Source organism: Elaeis guineensis, chromosome 6 (genome assembly GCF_000442705.2).
Source record: "Elaeis guineensis isolate ETL-2024a chromosome 6, EG11, whole genome shotgun sequence".
NCBI lineage: Eukaryota > Viridiplantae > Streptophyta > Magnoliopsida > Arecales > Arecaceae > Elaeis > Elaeis guineensis.
The window spans coordinates 4,055,104-4,078,360 of record NC_025998.2 but is presented as its reverse complement, the minus strand read 5'-3'; the positions used below and the strand labels follow the sequence as shown (position 1 = coordinate 4,078,360).

General features: G+C 37.0%; 1 protein-coding gene across 5 annotated transcripts; it reads right to left on the bottom strand.

Moving 5' to 3' along the window:
* Positions 1-1,507: 1,507 nt before the first annotated feature.
* On the bottom strand, positions 1,508-16,868 carry LOC105047581 (histone-lysine N-methyltransferase ATX4). 5 transcript variants are annotated; one of them, XM_010926560.4, is made up of 23 exons: positions 15,205-16,859; positions 14,987-15,042; positions 14,704-14,914; positions 12,126-12,239; positions 11,905-11,973; positions 11,746-11,811; positions 11,551-11,642; positions 11,377-11,469; positions 10,135-10,273; positions 9,617-9,710; positions 9,387-9,486; positions 9,109-9,233; positions 8,606-8,751; positions 8,326-8,430; positions 8,117-8,181; positions 7,452-7,653; positions 6,677-6,763; positions 6,513-6,569; positions 6,335-6,424; positions 5,348-5,434; positions 2,997-3,071; positions 2,797-2,897; positions 1,508-1,830 (listed from the first exon to the last, which is right to left on the bottom strand). In XM_010926560.4, the coding sequence occupies exons 1-23, from the start codon at positions 16,183-16,185 to the stop codon at positions 1,740-1,742; spliced, it is 3,246 nt and encodes a 1,081-aa protein (XP_010924862.2). In that variant the 5' UTR covers positions 16,186-16,859; the 3' UTR covers positions 1,508-1,739. The 5 variants fall into 5 exon arrangements, 4 of the variants coding, with proteins under 4 accessions (XP_010924862.2, XP_029121118.2, XP_029121119.2 ...); XM_029265285.2 differs by having other exon boundaries at positions 11,764-11,811; XM_029265286.2 differs by having other exon boundaries at positions 11,377-11,454; positions 11,764-11,811; positions 15,205-16,858.
* Between the last annotated feature and the right edge of the window lie 6,389 nt (positions 16,869-23,257).

Here is a 23,257-nt window from a genome sequence, read left to right as displayed (position 1 = left end):
CAGTATATTACGAGGCCTGTGGTATGTTGACTGTGGAGCAATGGGCAAGCAAAAACAAGCTAGCACCCTTCCCTTTGGTTTGAAGTGGGGTCCATCATGCTGGGGTAATGCATGTGTGATTGATGATCTACGCTGGACCTTTTATGCAGAGCAGTGGTGCGGAAAAACCAGTCCATGGCACCCATATCCCCATATCAAAAACAAGGTGACGCAGCACGATGGTCATAATTCTGCTGGATCAACAGAATATCTTGGATTTTTTTTTTTGTTTGAGATATTATTCAAAATCCAGTCCAACCAGCAAGAAATTCTTTTCAAACTTTTTACTTTTCTTGAAATTAAAAAGGGTGTTTGTCTCTCTCAGCATGTCTTATGTGCTTTGGAAGGTGGGTAAAAAGATAAGTTGGCTAACCTAGGTATTTGTCCCGTCTCCAATAGATCCAGTGACACCGGCTGCAGGTCATGGCGCTGCTTGGTCTAGTGTTTTAAGGATGTTTAGAGATTGGGAAATGATATTGCTCTTGCTGAATCCTTGACGGCAATGGGTTGTGTCAAGCCGATTCGAGTTGAGCCGAGCTCAGGTAAGAAACATCGTGAACCCACATCCAATAAAATATAGATCCATATTTAACGTATGTATTTTTATATGAACTTGTATACCAACTCGTTTAAATTTTCACTCATTAATCGTATATATAATTAAAATAAATAAATATGATATACAAAGATAGCATCCACCAAGAGGGCAAAGAGAGCCATTATCAAGGATAAAATAAAGATCACCCGACCCGGATACAAAGCCTGTATGGCGAAAACCTACACCTTTTGTTATATAAAAAGCTCTCAAACCTCAAAAACCCATAGTCTCTCTCTAGCATGCACCCTCTATCGCCAACCCTAATAAAGAAAGCAGAATTTTATATAAGAAGATAACATTACGGCCGTCAGATCATCCTCATGCAACCTGGAGCTGCTAGATGCCCGTCAATTGAATCCAATGGTAAGTGGGTTTTATCACCGTTTACATTCTAAATTAGAGTTGAGAAATCAAGTATCCTCCCCAAATTGGTTTCCAAACCTGGTGCCCACCACCACTCTTGCTTTCAATGTCTCAAACCAGCAAAGAATTTGAACAGATAACTAATAGCTCTCTGTCCTTTTTTCTTCTTCTTCTTCTTTTTCTTTTTTTTTTTTTCTTTTTTTTTTTTGAGGTAAAACTAATAGCTCTCTGTCACCGTGTCACGTTTCACACCAAACAAAGTATATTATCAAGTTTATCTGCAATTTAATCACTAATGCACAAAATAAGGCACTATTTTTTAACAGATGTAGCCCCATGATAGCCATCAATGATAGCCATCAAGACGGGCATACGGGAATCAATTCCGCTTCCAAGAGAGGTAATAAAATAAATCAGATGTTAGAATTCTCCATCATTACGAGGCAAGTTCATATGCAGACCATTGGATTGGCGGCTAGTTTTAGCAATCAGACAAGACCAGTTACGAGGAGGAAAAAAAAATGCTGCATTGATTAAACAGCTGTAATTAATACACCAAGGTATGTAATTTGAGAAGAATGTGGCCCTTGTTACCCTCAACCTTTAAATAATTTCAATTGATATAAAAAATGGGAAATGGAATATGAAAGATTGGAACCTTGACAGAAAGGAGCAGCTGGAGGTGGGAAGTGGGTTGTGAAGGCTTCATGTGAAGGAATAGGAGGGCATGTACATTTTCCTAATTCATAAATTTCCGACAGTTTGGGGCTTTGCAGAGACAGGGAACTTTATATTCATCACCTTCATCAGGGTCAAACAAGTAGTCGTACCTGTACACAAGCAGAATATAGAAAAATTAGCTTGAGAATAAGCTTGATCCAATCAGTGACATAGGCATCTATTTACAATCATAGGTGCATAGAATAGATTGATGCTTTTTAGTACTGACCAGTACTAGTTTTGGTAGATCCATACCAGTCCAGTATTTGACCATTTCAAGAAGAGTTTGGTAGATCCATACCAGGCCAGTATTTGACCATTTCAAGAAGAGCAATAGCTAAATAAAAAATGATTGGCTGTTATATTATACAGTATGGAGAAAGTATATTTCATACTTTGAGGGTGATTTTCAATTTAACATAAGCAACCCAAGTCAATGATCCCATTTAAGCACATTTATCACGATGATACAAGACCACGTGAGCATCATAAGTAAGCAGAGTCCAAGACTGAAGTCATAGTGGGCTCCAATTCAAATGTTATGATAACTAAACACTTCTACAAGCTTGATATTTCTGTGTCAAAGAGCTAACGATGGATACGAAAGCATATACTTAGTAAGCACTTCATAATATTCAGTTTTTTTGGAAACGATATAGTCAAGATGAATTTATGACCACGAAGTACTTTTGTTTAAATTTGCGTTCACTTAGCAAATAGATTTGTTGCATAGGTTACCAGTATCCATATCCATGTCCTAAAAAATGCAATAGATGTTGTGTGTATCTTCATTCCACAATAGATAAATGTCCATGTCAATATTTGGGCATCATAGCCTCGAAAATTGGCTAGGCAACCTTCCATGGGGAAAAGATTTTCCTTTGGGTTGTTCATAAATTCTACCTTATCATGCATCACTTTGAGAACTAAGAAAAGTTTGATGCAAGATTCCACCAAAGACTTGGTGACGTAATGAGCCTCAACTCATTAATGAACCTCAACTCATGTGAAAGAAAAGACAAATAAATTCAACAGAAGTGAAATCAGAATTTGAGAGGAGCGGAAAATAACAATACGTTAACTCATCTCCAGCAGAAACGTTTGTCTTAGCTATTAAAACTATCCTGCTCTCATCATCACCCACACTCATAATTCTTGCATAGCAATTGGGCATGCACTGCATAAAGAATTATAAGTATTTCATCAGTATAGGCAGCACTCTCCATATAAGCAGTAAGAAGAAAATGAGGAAATTTTATTGAATATAACTGCTTACAGAATGATTAATTAAACGTGCTATATTCCCTTTATCTGTAGCATCAACCACTACTTCTTCACTGATTTTGAAAAGCTGCAACATACAAAGAAAACATAAGATTGCATATTACTAATCCAAATCCAATTCAATGTACAAGTACAAAGAAAAATCTTGAATAGGGATACAGGAAAGGCAGAATAAATAAAGATTTTTTTTTTTTCATTTATTAAAACCCAGCTCTGCTCATGCATACCACTACTCACTCTAAGCACGTGTGATAATACACATAGACTAGATCAAAAAGCCAGTACCCTAAGAATCACCCGCCCTAAACAATGTACCTAACAACTTCAATAAAAATTGTTCGCAAGTGGTTCGGTTTACACTGACCAAACATATATTTCAAAGCAAAGGACTCAACCACATAAATAAAGGATCTAAGAAAAAACTTCCTTTTAATGAGGATTTAGTCAACATGAGATGAAACTAAAATTTCTTGATCACATAGAACTGGAGGATACAACATGTAATTGAAAATGTATTCTTAGGCATGGCCAATAATTAGTTACTTGTACAAGCACTTTTTCTAACTGAGTTTACAGTCATACATATATCAAAGCCCTGTATTCAAAATCTGTAATTTCATCCAAAACCCAAAGCTCTCCAGGTTAACTTCAAACTAAGTTCATTAAATTCTTTATGTTAAATAGCAAGTACGACCTTAGGTTTATCCTACTTTGATGGCCATCATAAACAAGGGGAATTGAGATGTGGATCACTCAAGGAGTTTGTGTTATAATGGTAAGGAAAAATTGAAGATACATAAAGGGAGAGGAACAACACTAAATGGATGGAAGGGACTACTTTGTCCCCATTCACAAAAAATGAAGAGAAAAGGAGGGGTGGGGGCTAACCAGGAAAAGGACTAATTTGCAGATGGTTGCAAATGGACTAATATGTCAACATCCATTATTTTTTGCCCAACAATCTCTCTCCTAAATGTTGTTTCGTTGCTCAACTACTGGAAAAAAATATTCCCCTTTGACCAACTTTTCTGTCACATTGTAAACAATCAAAAATAGCACTAGGTATTTATCTATAGAAGACCCTTTTCTATTTGTCAAAATTCAATATAAAGAAAGATATGGACTATCCAGAGATTCTAACTTGTTAGGTAGTTGTGTGCAAAACCTATTTGTGGAGAGCTGGAACTAAACATATGGATGCCTAAGGCTGCCGTAGATCTCAGGCATTCGATGAAACATGCTAAACTCCATGTTTTTTTGCCTATACATGTCAACACTCAAAGATCCCCACTAGTTAGCTATAATGACACCTTGAGAGCAGCCCTGAAGGGGTATAAAAATAGATGACAGTATTAAATACCCCTGTAAGTGGGCAGCATTGATCTGACATTTCTATCACATGCTAGAATTCATGTTCACAGTTGCTTCATCATAGTAAATTGTTAATAAAATTGAAACTTCTGATCATCTTCGGTCTAAAGTTTTTGAAAAAAAAAAAGGACACCAAATGCAGATATATTGATTCAATCCTGAGGTAGCAATTATTGATCCACTTATTAGAATGGATTTAAATAGATAACCTTTAAAAGAAGCATCAGTTAGAACATCAGAATGCAGAAGCCTGTATAAACAAATGTTGAGATAGGCTGCATGAATATTTGTTATCAAAAAGCATTATTACATAGAAATTTATATGTTAGCGCAGATGCATTAAAAGACAAACTGTCAAGTCCGTATATAAATATGCTGAAATAGGTCGCAAGAATATTAGCTAACAGAAGCATTATTACATAGAAATTTGTAGGTTAGCACAGACATACGAAAATATACATTTAATACTACCAGATTACAGAAATTAGCATAAAATAAAGGTGGTGTCCAAACTCCAAACATACGGGTCAATATTGGAGTAAAGTATGTCCTTAATATACAAAAGTAATCAGAACTACTCCATTACAGATCATAGCCTTTGCAAAAGCCAATATCTTCATTGAGTTTCAATTCTACAATTCTGATATGTTTCCAGGTGCCAATTTTACAAAATTCAACACGCAGAATATTAGCATTAATGAATTTCTTTTCTTTTTTTTTGGTGGAAAGAAGAGTTCCTTAAGAGTTAAGACCTTCCAGCAAGACAACCAAACAAATTTACCAAAGCTAGATCATACATGAGCATCTGTAAAGTTTCAGTAGTACTTATTGCTAATTTGTCGATCTATTGTACATGAATTAAGAAAATTTCACGAAAAAGGAAGCCCTAATTCAGGCTTGGTTTTCTTGTGATTATCATCAGCAGATTAATATAAGAACAAAATCAAGGATAAGCACAGAAAGATGACTCACATAGCAATCTTTTCCTTCCAACCGATAGCGTGCCTCCCTCAAATCTGCAACACTGCGCCTGACCTGCTCCCCGCGGTATTCAATGACCTAGTGATAGGTTTCAGACTGTCATATCTGCTTTTGAAACAAGATTTTCCTTTCATCCTGTATAACCAATTTCTATACAAGCGATGCTCTAGCCTTTTTTTGGGGGCTATCCTCCCAAAATCTAGACACTAACAAGACACATGATCTAGCACACAAACAAATTAATAATAGATGGCTTAGAACAAAAGATATGCAACACATTTTTCTGCATGAATCCATGTTATATCCTAATCAATAATTATTACTTGATTATTGTCACATATCTCCATTTAACATATCTGCATGCCTGCATAGATATATTGATGTATTTGTGTATATGTACGCATCGGTTTTTGATGCTTGTAATGCCTGACTGTCACAGAAATGCCTTGGTGCCAAAATGCATGTTTAACCATCAAAATTGACAACATTCCTATTCATCATGTTTTACATCAACCAAAATGCCTAGAAATCAAGAAATAAGATATTGTGGGTCTTCTTACCGTTCGACAAGTGCTCACACGATAAATAATTTTCAGTAACAAGAGAAAGAGTTTATTGTAGTCCATAGATAATATCTGCATTAAATTAATTTGTAAAATTTGTATTTGATATTTATATTGTAATCAAAGATCTGGACTGTCAATTTAAATGGCACATCATGCATTCTGGAATATAACCATACTGTAAAATTTACATTTTGGTGACATTTATATTGTAAAAAAGATGTGGATTATCAATCTAGACAGCAAATCATGCATTACATAACCATACATTCTGTCACTAACTGTAACCATACATGGGGAATACTGAAGCCATCGAAGAAAATGATGAATTAGCAGGTACATCTAGACAGACAAAATAAAAATTCTTGGAGGAAAAAAAAAACATAAGTGAGAACATTATAGTTTGAAGAAGTACCATTTCTCCTTCTTGAATGTTCCTACGTGCAAAAAGACCCCATCCATGTATTCCAGATCTACCAAAACAAACTCTGCTATTCTCGGTCATCTAGAAGCATTCGTAGACAATAGACCTGATGAGGATATTGAAATTAATATGCAACAACATAGGGCAACATAATGCGATAAACAATTACCTGCAAATATTTAAGACGCTCCCGGAATGTAGAAAATGATTCGGGGTCCTTCTCATCCTTTTTAACAAGAATGTAACATATCTCATCAATTTCCAATTGTGTAGCATCGAGTTCTAAAAATAAACATGCGCATCTGTCTAGCATAAGAAGAACAAGAGAAGTACCCTAGGTTTATTAAGGCATTTAATTGCATCCAAAGAATGATGAATATGCCCCATCACTTGGTGGGCAATGGCCTCTTCTTGTGTTCTCTACATAGCAAACAAAAGTTAGTAAGAAATGATTTACAGGCCTACATGGTGTTACATGAAAGAAATTTATCTCCATGAAGCAGAAATGATTAGCAATCTAAAAAGAATATGAGAATGAGGCCAGGACTAAAGATCCAATGGCTGAAAGATGACTTCTATCCAGACAGCACTGTGGCGTACAAAGCATAAATTGTTACCACCAGCTGCACTGAATGTTATATATCAAACCAATAATTTACCATATAATTATTACAATCATGGATGATTGGATAATTTAAGGTACAAGCAATCAAAATGTGAAGCTCTGTCCATATCAAATTTGTATATACTAAATAACAACTACTATACCCTACTAGAAGCAAAAACAAACTAAAGGCTTGAGGACTACATAAAATCTACAAACACCAGTATTTAAGAAATTCTCCTGCCATTATAATGATGCTACATTAGAGGAGATGCACTATTTTCATGTCCAATCAACGTTCTCAGGACAGTTAGGCCAAGATTCAGACAGAATATTAAGTCCCACAATCCCAGGAAGAGTGCTTGAAGGCCTTGGACATGGGACAAGCATTATTAAGCATAGCAGATTGCAAGGATAGCACCAAATAAACCATGCTTGATTATTTGATTGCATAAGCACTAAATTTTCATCAAAGGCAGTTATAATGTTCTATGTCTATCATACCTTAGTTTCTATTTTTTTATAGATTAGACACCTTGCAACAGATGAGGTTTCAGAATATTGAGAAAGTAAGGTTGGAACTTTAGGGATGTCTTTCCTGATCAGCCTTGACCCGCTCTGCTTTTCATTAGTGTGGAGCAACTTTTTGGAAGAGAATACACCTGATTTGGTATGTATGATTAAAACTGTATCTGGGTTTGGAGCCCTGCACAGAAAATAGAAACTCCGTAGTTGAGTTATCTCAATCAAAAAATAATTGATGCAAGTTCTTGGAAAAGTCTTAAGAAGCAGGTTCTGAGTATAACACAGCAAGACATGATAAAAGAAGGGGTCTCCCTCATTGTTAACCTTGATGATAACAAATGTTACTGCATTCAGGTATATGACATACATTGGAATTAGCATCCGTAAGGCATGCTCTCTAACATTTTGTTTAGCTAGACTACTGCTATTTAAGCATGACATAATTTATATTTTCAAAGTTGAGAAACAGACCGCAATTCAAGACACGGGATAATTTGCTCGGTGGCAGGTTTTGTTTCCAATTCTCAAGTCTAAAGTTCACAGGACTGTTTCTCAAGCAATTTCCAAAGGAACAAATGGTAATAGAGGAAGGCATCAAGAAGTATAAAACAATTTTATTAGTAACTGCCACAATAGAAGCTTACCGGTGATGCGCACAATATGAAACCATTTTCGTTATCTGTTTCCCGTTTCTCTCTAAACAGTGCAACTGCAATACATCAACAGCATATCAAAGTCAAACCATTTTATTAGAACTGATGGGAATTTTTAAACAATACTAGAAGCTACTGATTAATAAATTCAATCAAACTCTATTAAGAAATCAAAGCTATTGTTATTATCAATGATCTACCTCCATGCGGTATCCTGCTCTTGATGCACACATGGCATGATAATAAGTGGAACACCTAAAACACTGTGTGCAAGAACCATGCATTTGCTTACATATGACGCAAACCTGGAGACACATGGAAAAACAATTTATCAGTTAAGTCTCTAATTTTATGCATATTATAAAATATGATATAAAAAATAACAGTTTCCAAATTGGAAGAAAGATCTTAAAATAGCAGAGATATTTCAGGTCCATCACATAGTTCTCAATATGTTATTGTTCATAACGACGTCTTAACCTTCACAAAAGACTCTGATGGAATGTTCACTATGCCAACAGCAGGCTCCATTATTTCATCACTTGCAAAAGAAACTTGGGGCTGAAACCAGGCACACGTGACATGGACCCATAATTTATCAATGTCTGTCGGCTTTAAAGCACCACCTGAGGGTAAACATTATAAAATCACTAAGATCTGGATTATCTTATAACGTTAATAAATAGCAACCACCAATTTCACATCAGAAAAGGGGGAAAAAACTAGAAAAAGTAAGAAGTTAGTTTAACAATTCAAGACCTTATTTTAATGTCTTAAACTATCTATACTCTTATTAGCCGAGGATAAAGTAAATTCTATTTTTGAATTTGCAAACTAGAAGAGCAATTCAATTGAACTGTTCAGCTTGTAGATTGAGATCTTTAGGTAAATCAGTAACATGACTAGTAAAAATCTTCATCAGGAAGCACAAGGGATGACAATCGAGCAAATAGTGCATCTCTGAGAAAATATGGAGACCATACCTTTTACAGGGCAAAGGCAGCACTCCCGCTTTTGCTCTGGGGTTTCACAAGCACGGCAAACCCAAGATGTGAAATCTTGTTTGCCTCTCACTCCATAGCATTCCTGGTGGACAGCTATTTGACACCTGGATATTTATGTGACTGATTGTTAATTATTCATGACTAATATTTTTTTACTTTCATTTTAGCATGGCCTCCAGGCCGCAAAAATTACTAAATCTGCATCCAGTAAGGTGCTTCAGTAATAGGTTTAGGATCCACATGATTGTGTGAAATACCTGTTACATATAATGATTTTATTGTAATCCCAGTCTTCAACCCATCTGCAGATTGCACATCGTTCTGTTGTCCATCTAACATATACTGGGTCATATGATTCTGTCAAAAATAAAACCATAAGGCATAAGCACTATATTTATCATAATAAATTCAAGGACTAGCACATTGGTTTCAATTGCCAAATGGGGTATCCATCAAAGAACAGATAATATTACAGAAATGGAATTACCTTGCAAGGAAGCAAGTAGCTTTTCTTTCCTCACTTTTGGAGATGGACGTTTAGAATTGTTTGCAGAAACCACAGTAGCCTGATAACGTTCTACCTGCAAGTTAGCAACAATAATGGTTAAACCATACAGCAAAGATTTAACATTAATCTATTTCATCATTAATTGCAGCAGAAGTCTATATATTCAAAATGGAATGTAGTAAGTATTGAAGATAAATGCCTAACATGTAAGTGAATCAGAGTGATGCAGCAGCCAAACTGTTGAACCCATGAACCACATCCAGTATTAGAAAAACAAGCATGCTAAGTGTTAAAGAGATTTACATAAGATTCTTATGTACAGCCACTAGTCAGAGCTCTGATTTCGAATAATCAAAATACTCATAAAGAAATAGTGTTTTAAATAATCAACAGAATAAATTCAGTAAGTTCAAGCAGAATATGCTACACAAAAAGAAACAGACTACAATAAAATTTATCATTGCTTAAAAATAAAAGATTCTTGATCAAATACAAACCCATTTTCCCAATGGCTTCATTGTACTCTTGACTTTAACACTGGACCTCCAGTTTTTAGTTTTAGAACCAGTATGTCGCTCCCATTCAGTAAGCATAAACTTTTTCTGCCCCTTGCAAGAGCCGCATTGACATGAGATTCTGTCCATGTTCACAAAATTCAATTAGCATAATCAGCATACACCTGAAAAACAATAAACAACCAGACTATATAAAACATGAGCTTGAGAAAAAGGCCAAAATAAGATAAGGATGAAGATCAGGTTGACTGATGCATCGTTCAGCAAAATCAATGGAATGCTTTACAAAACTCTCCCTTGTCTAGAAGGATAAAAATGAGGGGAAGAACATGGTTCTGTTCAAGTAACAGTCAACAAAGAACAACCTATTCCAGACCACAAGCTCAAATACAGATCATGACTGTTAGTATGAGAGTGGTAATCATAACCACAGCAATCCTTCACTTGTGCATCAGTAAACTCATTTCACTATTTCATCAAGTCAAAAGCTAAATATTGTCCAAGATCCTTTGGCTCACTCAGGTTCCCTAAGGTCTCCCTGATCCTTATTTGAAATCATCTTGGGTATATCTTCCAATCAAAAAAACTAAATATGATGTTAACGAAAACCCCTTCAAACTTTCTTACTCCTCCTACTCATTGCTCCCATCAAGGTGTTCTAGCTTCAATGGTCTTTGAATCATCTTTCCAAACAAGTTAAGAAAAAGTGAGCCCCTTTTCTTACAGGCCTTCTTGAATGTTGAGAAACACTGTAAAGATACAACAAAGATATGAAACAAATACTATATTCACATTGCACTCATGCTAGGGTGGATTTTAGAAGTCAAAGAAAAATTTAGAAAAAAATCCAACGATAAAACAGCTGGTTATTGTTGTGGTCACAATTAGTGTATAAGTTCTGTCAAGCAAATCTATCTGATTGCCCAACTCTGACATTTTGAGTAAAGTCAGTTACAACTTATGATTATTTAGTCTTCTATATGCCGTAGAAGTAAATATTGCATTATAGAACAATTATGAATAGAAAGCAATTTTTTGGTGATTGTTTTGGTTAAAACCATGTCTTTCCTCACAAAGAACAAAATTGATCATCTTCTTTAATGATTTATTTCACTAGACACAATATATGAGGAATAGCAGATAAACTGAATAATATAAGGTAGTAAGAATGACTACTTTTACCAAATTTTGCCTTTAGTCAAACTCGCAAGCTTCTATACTTACACATGTTGCTCTGGTAGGTAAACCCCTTCCATGCCGAAACAAAAAACAGTAATCTTATTGAATCTTGCATCTTGCCAACTGTCATTATAGCATCTGCTTAGAAGGTTAAGATAGAGGGAGACACTAAATAATAAATTGTAAATATGGAACAACTCAATAAGAACTTAGGCATACCTAAATTCTGAGTGCTTCTTCTCTGTATCTGATGATTCAAAATTTAACCTTGCCTTGCAGTCGGGGCAGAAATAATCAGAGTCTTCCAGATCCTTTGACATTAAAGACACTCTATCGGTCAACATCACTTAAACTCGATTCGATAATATCAGGAAATCATGAACAACACATAATTCTTTCAAGATTAAGCTGAACCTTAAGGTTGCTGCATACTTTATCACATTCTGCATGAACCCAAGTTTGACATCCACAACAATGAACCTGACATTCAGACCCGAGTATTAGACATTGAATATAAGCCTTACTTTAAATAAGAAGTCAACAACAATTGCAGTTGTGTACAGATCCTCTTACCCATTTCCTGCCATCTTTATGATGCCAAATCTTCTTGCATATTCCACAATACTGTTTTGAACTTAAAAGCTGCAAATACAGCAAATGATGCAACCACAAGCACATGAGAAGATCAAGAAGAAAGGTTATGGCAACATCAGCTTTGGTGAATACATACATACATACATACATATATAAAGAAAGAGAAATTTAAAGCAGCCATGGATCTGGCGTGTTCAAACCTTAGCACAATGTCTACACACTAATTGTTCAGAGTTCTGCTTCATTTTCTTTGCACTTTTGACTGGAAGGCTCAATCCACAATTCTTGCAATGTATTCCTGATTTATTCATAGCCTAGAGAATGAATAAACATATAAAAGAAATGAATTAAAAAAAGCTCATGAGAAGCTTTGTTTTATATCAGCATATACTCTATATTAGCAGGGAAACCATATATCAGAGGATTAAAATTGCTGCTGTGCATAAAATTCTGGATGAATGGAATATTCTATAAGTAGCACCAGAAGGATCCCCAGAAAGAAATCTATGAAGACAAAATAAAACATCTAGCATAAAAAATATATTCAACTGATGAATTTCTTTTCTTATGAACAACTGAAGCAAAAGTAATCAGGCTATTATGAACTCATCTGGTCCTCTCAAAAAGTTTGATTTAGATTAAGTTACTTCATAGCATGCATATGAACAACAATCACCCAAAAATAGGATAAGCTCATAACAAAATTGCTATATTGCATTACTGAAATAATAACTCAACTTGCAAAAAGTAAATTGTAAGCCTTATAACTTCACAAAGATGTTTGCATGTAGAAATTTTTCAGGATGGGTCATATGTCCAGTGTGTAAATTGCTAGAAATACAATTAGGGTCACTTAGCATCATTTGACATCAATCCTCCAGCATCATGTGCAAAGGAGCAAAATTAAGGGTGACTTCATTTTCACATAAGTATTATTACTGTTTGAAGTTGGGTTCTTCTATTTGTTTTGGAGGAAGTCAGTACAAAGTGGGAAAAAAAAAAATCGAGCATTAATTGTTGAGTTCTTTTTAATGATAATTATTATTTAAATACTGCTTAAGTGACCCACCTGTAATGGGAAAGTGAGAGGGAGGCAAGGTTTAAAATACTGTGCTGTAGTGGTCATGTATTGATATAGCACAAACCACATTATGCCATTTTATCTAATCATCATTTGCTGATTTCGGCAGTACGTTATGGCATGCTCTGCAACAAGACTTCAACAGCAATGCATAGCACAAAGTAAGATGATACCTATACTTCTACTATTTTGATAACTGCATTAAATGAATTTATTTTGTTGTGTCACTCTCCAAAACACGATGTAAAGATACTGAGACAAAGCGTACCTAACACAAAGAACTGCATTCATGTTCAAGAGTCCTCCACAAATCCTCATTATAGGTCTGTGGTTGGATTTCCAAACCTCGGTGGGAGGGCATTAAATCACTTTGGTCTTTGGAGGCCCTTTTTTTTCTTGTGTGGGAAACCAAGTTCCTCACATTGGGCTGAATGTCAGAAAAACAAATGCCTAGAAGTAAATGTTCCCACCCCAGAACAGTTCAGGCTGTTCACTTACATGGAAATGAACATACCGCAATAGAAGGCGACATGACAAAATGTCCTAGTATACCCCTTTCCATCTGCTAGATGATAGCAAAATGTATAAGGGGACTCGAGTCATCTAGCAGTCACCACCAATTCAGTAACTCCATTTGTTTTTCTGAACAATGATAAGGATGAGGAGAAATCATTAAAGATGCTTAGGTAAAGTACAGCGACCCTCAATAAGGAAAAGAGGTAAAGAAAAAAAGTCTCTGATCAGAAAGCAGATTGATACATTGTTCCTTGAACTGTAAAGAAGCCAGAGTGCTTAAAAGAGGAACAAATATTACAAGACGCCTCTTAATTTCAGTCCATGTAGATATAGTGTTGCAAAAGGTAATGGTGCCTACTCCAGCTTTTCAGAAGCTGTTGCATAGACTGATGGACATGAACAAGGATAAAGATAGTGGATCTAAATCTAATGGTAATGTTCCCCTTTACAAAAGTATCCTTAAATTGACAGTATCTGATTTTATGGTAGTTTATATCTTGTGCTGTACATGAAATACACCAGTGACGGGCATCTGTGATGTAGAAAATCCCTGACACTTCAGCTTCCTTCCTTTACCAGACTTGCAATATCAAATTCCATAGAAAAAATAAGAAGGGTATAAAACAAAATAAAAAGAGTCCCACTTGAATTGCTGTGTCACCCCTTCATTTTCCTTCATTATGTGGGGATTTCTGAGATGCATGTAAAACATAATTTCGAGAGAGCGGGATAATACATGCAGGTTTCACTACCTTGGCATTGGGCCTCACTCAGCCAAGTATTCCCACTATAATATAAATGATTATAAATTAGATTATGTGTTTTCAACTTAACACTCAGACTTCACATGTACTTAGTTGATGAATATGTAAAACAAGTCCCGATGTTCTTATAGAATTTAAATATAGAATGCAGGTTTTTGTAACAAATGTCCTACCAGACTATCCGTTTCTGTTGCAAACTAAGAAATATGATAACAAATTTTAAGCAAAGAATTCTCTTAATGGTCCACTAGATTCACTTGAAGAGTATACAGAAAATGTGTTGATCCTAACATTGTCAACAACTTCTCTACTGACAGACTATGATGTTCTTGGAGGCCATAATGTGGCCGCTAAAAACCTTCCACCCACAATATAATAATAGCAAAAATATCATAAATTAATTTGCAACCAACTTACCTGGATCACTGATTGGCACTCCTGATCATGGTTCGAATCTGTGGCCTCTTGGATCCCTCTTGGAAAGGACTGATAATATGGAGGCTGCCCAGCCACATCCATGCCACCCACCTGCACTCCTAAGAAATCATGCTCAGCTAAGAAGGCCTCCTCTATAGCCAACCGAAATTCGCTAGGCTTGCTGTTATACAATTCTGTCTGCCCCTGAAACCTAGTGGAACTAACAAAGTTTTAGCATAAGCACCTCAAAATATGTCAAAAATTTCCAATTCACGAAACCGACCTGTCTACGTGGTCTAAAAAAGGAAAGATCATCCCCTCCTTCACCCATGCGTACTCCTGTTCCCCAACAAATGCTCATAATTAATTTACAATAACAATAGTAACAACGGTAGGATGATGACGAGATGGCACGCATCAATAAGTCAAAAGCATAGAAGCACATAACATTAGAGAGTGGGATTGTATAGAGGAAAATGGATGGAATTCGATTTAATTTACCCTATCATTTCCATTTCCGGAGTAACCGAAGAACATCACGCAGATGGCTCCAGGAATGGAGGACCTCAGAACTGCCTCCGGAGCTTGCTGCATTTGATTAACCACGGTCGCTGGCCAAGCAGGATACTTCTTCCCTAACTTAGCCCAAACGATATCACCCGGAACAAATTCCTCCAGGCAATACAAATCCTCCCTTCGTTCCGCATTCTCCTTCAGCATCCTTCTTTCCACCGTCATTGGATCAGAATCATAATCATAACCAAGTGGATCCTCGACATCAACAACCGGCGGCAACCTCTCCTCAGCTCCGGCAAAACTCTCATGAAGAGACGTCAGAGTGCTACGAGAAGAAGTATACTTCTTGAATTTCAAATTTCTGCATGCCCGATACCGTTCTTCTTCGTGGAACAATCTGATTGAATTGGGGAAAACTGAGCTAAAGTTGGAATCTTTACATCTGAAACTTTCTTTGCTAGGCTCCACCAGGACAGTCTTGATCTCAAAATCGGGGTCGAGCGGCTTCGCCTTGGGTTTCTCCTTCTTCCACGGGTCAATGAGGACGGAATCGTTAAACCTGGATGGCAGCACCTGAGCGCGCCCTCGGGATGTACGGACGACCGGCGGCCGGGCGGGCGGCGGTGGCGCCACCACCTTGCGCAGCCGATCCCTCTCCTTCCGCCTTCCATCCTTCGACTCTGACTCCACCTCGCCCGAGCAGCACGAGACCTCGGTGCACCAAGAAGACGCCAGGGCCGCGCTGCTTATCTGCTCTCGCACGTCCCCGCTCGGCCGCTGGAAGCCAAAGGGGAATATCGGGATTCCAGCCGCGGAGACATCCCCAAGCACCTCCAGCGGGAAGAACACATTCTCCCGCCGCCTCTTCCGCCGCCTCTCCCCGTCGTCCTCCCCGGGGGCAGCGCCCTCCACATTGCACCGCTTCAGCGTCGGAATTTGCGCCCTCTGGCTCCGCTTTATGATCATCTCGCCGGCGACGAGGAGCCCTAAATTCCGCGGAGAAACCCCAGAATTCGATGGAGATCGAGGACGCGGAGATCTACATCGACCAAAACAAATCTTCGGAATCGCCGAGGGCTGAAGAAAGAAAGAACGGAGCGAACAAAGAAACCCTAATTTATGAAGAGATTTGGGGGAACTGGGGGCAAGGACTCGCAAAAGCTTATCGGAGCGGGGTTGAAATCGGGTGGTCAGACCTCTGTTCTTCTAATGGGCTCCCAACTGCTATCGAAAATTTAAGATTAAATAGACGTTACATTTTTTTTTTTTTTTGTACTTTTTTTTCTTTTTGTTGTTGGCGTCGGCTTCTATAGTTTTCTGATGTGATGATGGGGAGGCTTTTTTTTTTTTCGTATTTATGGATGTAAATATGGTGTAACCTGCACTTTTTCCTGATGAAATTTAGAGGGAGAAAGAGAGATGGGCGGTGGCGTTGTTTCCGTGAGGGTGGGAAGGATTCCTTTTTTTATAATTCTGGCACGGTCCAGTCAAAGGCGAGGTAGCTTGTGATGGTCTCCAAGGTTGAGAATTGGAAAAGAGAAAGGCGAGCATTGTGCAATGGCTGTAATGCATGTCTTTATTATGTAATATTTCCTCGTGTGTCAATGGGCTCTGGTTAGCTAGGAGGTGGTGGAGGTGATGATGGAGATGGTGTTGGTGGTGGTGGGTAGAGATGATGCCTCTTTGAATATATTGTCCCCTTCGAGTTCATCGTTAACCACTTTAAGTTCTTCAACATCGATCCAATTCGTATTTGCTAGTTTTCTTTGATCTAGGTTGTTTTCGACACTAGAGCATTTAGACGAAAAGTTATAGGAAAAAAGTTGGGTTGCTCCAAAGAAATGGGAGCGGAATTTTAAATTCTGCCCGTTATATATATATTTTTTTTGAATTTTTTCTTTGATATATGTTGGGCTTATGTCGATGGCAGCTATAAACTGTGCATGTTAATTTCCATGTTTTGATGTTATGTGTTCATCTCTCGATTGCGTGAGCGATTAGGATTCGTCAAAGATCGCATGATGGTTGCTTTCCATCTTCCAATTCTTCGCTATGGGTGCTCGCCCTAAGAGAAGTCCGGGGCAAAGCATGTGTTCATGGGATGCGTTTTTGGATGGTGGGGAAAGGCGATCTCGTTACCCATCGGGGAGAGGGAGACCGGTGATGGGAGATACGAACCCTGGTCAAGTTGTACTCGGTGCTTCATCTGGTTCGGGGTACTTTTAGCGTGGAAGGAGAGTTTTTAGGCTGCACAAGATCTGGGTTGCTCGGAAGAGGATTCGTGGATTTTTGTACTTTTCCTATTGTGATTCTGGATGTCGTCTTCTTTGAAAATTTGATACTCGATAATTATTTATTTATTTATTTATTTTTCGGTGGGAGACGACACCACTCGTTCCAAATGTCACTGAACATCCAGTCTTACGAGTGGAAATTTGATTTAGAGGCCAATTTCTGGATGAGTGCACGGTTGATAATTTTTGTTTCCATAAATCTTTCTTCGAATAGAGCTATTGAACAAGCTACGAACGAAGAATTGATGCTTGAGAAATGAACGAAGCCAGGAGAATTGGAGATGTCATAGATCGGTTTTGGGTAAACAAGAACGGTAGCCATGGTGGTCTCGAGGGTAAAACTTTCACTCCCAGCTTGCGATGCTGGTCGGAATCCTCCGACAGCGGCGCCGGTAGGGGTTCCACCATGGAAAGATCTTGGATGGAGCTTCCCCGGAACTCACCATCTAGTCTAGCTTTAAAATCCGGGGAGAAGTACGGAAGGTAGTCAGGCGGCGACTCTTTTTTCGCACCGTAGCCACCTTGTTGACGTGATTCGAGCCAGCCTCATGAGTCTCCCAAGTGGCATCCTTCCATGTGGGAATTCCTGGTGTGTGGAAATTGGGAGGTACTTGCCGATGAGCTTTAGTTTTGAGTTGTTGTTGGGATGTGGATGGACATTAAATTGGGAGATCCGAATATGGAAGTGTTTTGAGTATTGATCTGAAGAAACCGTTGAAGAAGGTTCTCATTTTACTGTGAGAACCCATGGGCATCTATAAGAAATTATAAACAATTCTCTCTCTCTCTCTCTCTCGATCAAGCGATGGTGATGGGGCACCTACCAAGAGATCGTGTTCTCTAAAGCAACTTGGGCAACCGAGCAAACTCGGACTTGGCACGCCTCCGGAGAACATTGGCAGTGTCTATTGGGCAAATTGCTTGCGGATGTATGTGAGACTGTGGATGGAAATCCAGCGACACAAGGTTGGCTCGCAAGCATGTGAGCATGGAGACTAGCGCAGCTCTTCTCTGGGCATGAGCCTGCAAAATTTTTACCAGAAACTCTATACAAGCCAGCTACCTGCTGCGGACCTAGAACTCTGGTGAGCTTGGGAAGGGTAGAAATGGGCTGGCTTTGTTTTGCTAAAAAGAGGGAGAAAAGGGCTGGCTCCTGGACTAGGGATTTAGCTCTTTTCGCAATTTCCTTTCCATGGCTTTTTGGCATCTGGGAGACGCAAGTTTAGTTTCCAGGCCTGGCAACTCCGCAACAAAGCAGATCATTCTGATGACCGGCTTGTGTGAGATGGATCGTACACCGAACAACAGAAGAAGGCTTGTGATTTGCTGACATGAATCTATAGTATCCCTTCAAATCCCAACCCCTCCCCTCATAGCAAAGGTTCTTATATGATGCTTTTATTATATATATTTTTTTATTGATAATGCCTTTAGATCTCCACCATCCAATCGAAGGGAGTCAAGTGGTCGGTCTACAATATGTTTGATTTCCATGGCTGCATTCCGGCGAATAAAGGGTACAAGGTATGAAATAACGTGAAGGGTAGAACAGGGAGGGTAGGGAAGCGGCGAAAACGAACGGCTGGGAGAGCGTCAATTAGAAACGTGGTAAGGACATGATGCAGCGCCCGGATAGCGGCTATGGATGGCCCTACATAAAATTCCAGCTAGCCGTGTTATGAAGGTCGGAGCTGGTTCAGGAGGAGGAGGACCATCTTGTCAATGAAGAGAGTAAGACCGTGTTCATAATTGGGACGTCTCCAGGCCGCCCATTGAAGAGCGATGGTAGGTGATATTTTATTTTATTTTGTTTTATTTTTGGATGCATTTACACTCGATAAATATAATCCTTCCATCTTATTATAAAAATTAAAGGGAAAAAAAAAAAGACAATACCAAAGAATAGACACTAGGCAGCATACAATTGTGTGTCAATTGTGAGAAAAAAAAAATTATTAATAGCAGGTCCTGTTACCATGTTATCCATCTGGGCTTTGGAAAAGGACAGTGGCAGAGACCAGGTGAATGCATAAAGAGAGAAAACACTTAAATATTTGCTTGATTATGAATTTTTCAAATAATATATTGCCCACTACTTTGTGGTACACCGTTTTAGGTATATGGAATCCAGAGCTTCAACTTTATATCCTAAAAAAATCATATGTTGCGGTGTTGCATTATCCTCAATTCTTCGCATAGGTTGTGAAGCAAGTTTGCTTTTATATTATTTATCGCAATTGAAGGCCCCATCCCTCAAAAATTATATAGCAATTTTTTGACTTTATATAAATACATAAGGTCTTTCTAATATATAATTTATATAAATTAAATACATATCTACATGAGTTTTCACAGTATCTTGTATGGCAACAATACGAATAATATATATGCTTACTTGAAATGGTAGAAATAGATCTTTTAAAACAAGATTGTTTTCATAATTATTATTGAACTATATAATTGTAGTGCAAAGTTTTATAAGTTTTGCAAGGAGCAAGATTGAAGAATCAAAATAACCTTTCATTTTATGCTTTGTCTAAAGTGATCACTAGAGCTTTCTCTATAGAGAAAAGAGCATCAACCAGTTTAATTATTGATTGCTAGCTAGTTTAGTCTAAAACGATCTATTTTGGACTATTTATATTGTTGTAGTGTTGTAATCTTCATGCAGTATCTCGCAATCTTATTTAATCAGAAAAATTATACCTACAAAATAAATAAAAAAATAAATAAATTTTTTTAGAAGATCATTATCCAAAAATAAATAAGAATATAAATCTACTAATTTCTTTGAAAATACAATACCATGCGGCCATAAAAGGTTGGTATTCCCCCAAAAGTAAGATGCAACGGGTAAAGAAAAAGCCCTTAAAAATTGTGAAACTTGGAGTAAGAAACGTGCATCAATTCACACAGATATAAAAAAAATGAAAAAAATCTAACTTGAATCAATTAACTCATATCAACCCATCAGAACATTTCTTTTCAAACCACCACCATCCCTCACATCATCATTCCTTTTATATCATGCATGTCCTGGCATGCGACTTATGGCAACCCACAATAATACTTTATTAAATTTTATTAAATATATTTTCATTGGTTGTTATAATTGTTAAATGTATACTTCTATTGGATACTTCTTTCTTCCGAACCTCTTCTATTCGTTGCATGCGTTTAGTAATATCTCAACATTTTCTAAATACTCAGAATTTACCGGATATCCCACATGCCGGCCTCGCCTCAAGAACAGGAAAAAGCTCCGTCAATGAAAACAAGCTATATTTTCCGTCTGCAACCGCAGAATCCATCTTGTCCGTTGGCTCCGGACGGATGACAACAACGCAATCAGACCCGTATCTTGGGGCAAAATTCCCTGTCGACCGATTTGGATCGTACGGACAGTGCCCTCGATCACACCGCGGCATGGTGGAGTTAGTGCGCCGAACTTGAAGGTGGCGGAGGTTACTGCCTTACTGGCATCCAGCGCGTGGACCAACCACGTGATCTCACGTGGAGTCGCCGGTCGCGGAGTTGGTTAGGTTAGGTGGAGCAGACGCACGCATGGGCGGCCGGTCCTCCTCAAATTACCAAAGCACCCTTTGTTTCGGGTGCGGAGCTAGGTGGGTATTCTCTTTTTCGCACGTGTATTAAGGGTACATTTGATTCGAGAAAATTAGATTTTAAGGATGAAATGAGACACTTTCATTTTAACCATTTGATTAAAAATAATTATACTCTCACCTCAATTCAAAGGGAGAATAGAGATATCTAAATCTTTCAAAATCTAATTTTTATTTTTTATAGTGTTAGAATCTTATTTCAATTCTAATTGCAAATCAAATAAATTAGGAGATATGGCCATTTTTTATTTCAATCAATTTTAATTATAATTTTAATTCGGATCATAAATCAAATATATCCTAAGTTCGATTAATAAAATATCTATAAATTATGATAATTGATATTGTTTTGCACAAATGTACTTGATCCAATTCTATCTAATTTATTTAATTTCTGCATCAATTTTAGATTTTCTATTTTATAATCCGACTTAATCAAATTCGAATCTGAATTAGTTTGAGTATCTATGTTGTGATTTAAAACTTATATGAATAATATCTTTAACATAAAAATAAATTTAAAATTATTTTTATATTTTAATTTATTTTAAAAATAATATTAGTTATTATATATTTAGTGTAGTTAATAAAAATTGGCAATATGACAATCAAAATGTGGTGGGCTATTTATGACCTGACTTGATTCAAACCTAATCCATATTCAAATTTATCAAAATGGTACTAGATTATACATAGACTTGATCTGGCCCAAATAATCTGTTGGATCGAAATTTTTTTTTGTAGATCTAATCTAACTCGACTCGATCTTTTATTGGGTTGGATCTATATCTAACATCAAAATTCAATCAAAAAATTAAATTAGATTGGGATCACTCATGAATCGGTTGGCTTTGATCCATTTCCACCCCTAATTTCAATCCACTACAATGGTCGCAAGCCAAATGCACCCTGGCATTAATCACATAAACTTTACTTGTCTTTTTCGACATACATGCGCATGCAACGCACCAATTTATTCCTTTGCAATCGTGTCCACATATTCGATCAGGAGAAATTCATTGTACACCGCACCTAGTGTAGAAAAAATGCACTATCTAATCTAATTGGGTCACATAGTTATCGCTTTCCAATACATATTTAATGTATGCAGTTTTATTTTTTTTATTTAAAATTTTGAATGATGAAAATACCTCTCATCTTCTGAAAAAATTATGATATCCTGTGCTCAAATTATGATTTCTTGCACGGGATGTAATAATTTTTCCATAAGATATCATAATTTATAACAAAACTATAGACATTAAATGTATATTAAAAAATGATAACTATATGATCCAATCCTATATAATGATGTATTTTTTCTACACTGTATATGGTATACAAAGAATTTTCCATTTGGATGGTGTAAATTTTGCGCCTTGCACTAGAAACCAAAGCCCAAAGACGAAGGCGGCCGATCAAGCCAATTGCGTAACAAAAAAATTAAAAATGAACAAAACAAAGCCAGACGCATGTGTAAATGGTTGTGCACCATGTGTGGTATAATAAAATTGATGTGGAGTACACCGTACTATCTTATTGGACCACTTAGCTTCCATTTTTCAATGCTTATTAAATACTTACAGTTTTATTTTTTGATTTAAAATTTTAAACAATAAAAATATTTTTCTATTTTAAAAAAATTATAATATTTCGTAATCTATTTATGACTTCCCGTGATCTGTTACGATATCTTGAAGACATATCATGACTTCTTAAAAATAAAAAATCATAAGAAAAAAAATTATTTTTTTTATTAAAAAATTTATAAATTTTTTATCATTTTAAATTTTAAATTAAAAAGATAAAATTGATGTATTTAATTTATATAACTGATATATTTAATTTGTATTAAAAAATATGGCTACGTGGTCTAATGAAAAGGAGCGGTGCGGTGTTATTGCACCGGTGCACAAAGAGTTTCTCAATCGAACAATAAATAAGGGTATTCAGAAGTTTATCAAAAAAAAAAAAAAAAAAGAAAACAAGGGTATTCAGAAGAGACCACTGTGCAGCACATAATGAAAGAAACCGTCACCTGTCGGTTGCCTATCTCACTAAAAAGTCAGTCCTCAACCGCTCCGACGCTTTTTCAAGCAACAGACCCCACTCAGCCGGTCA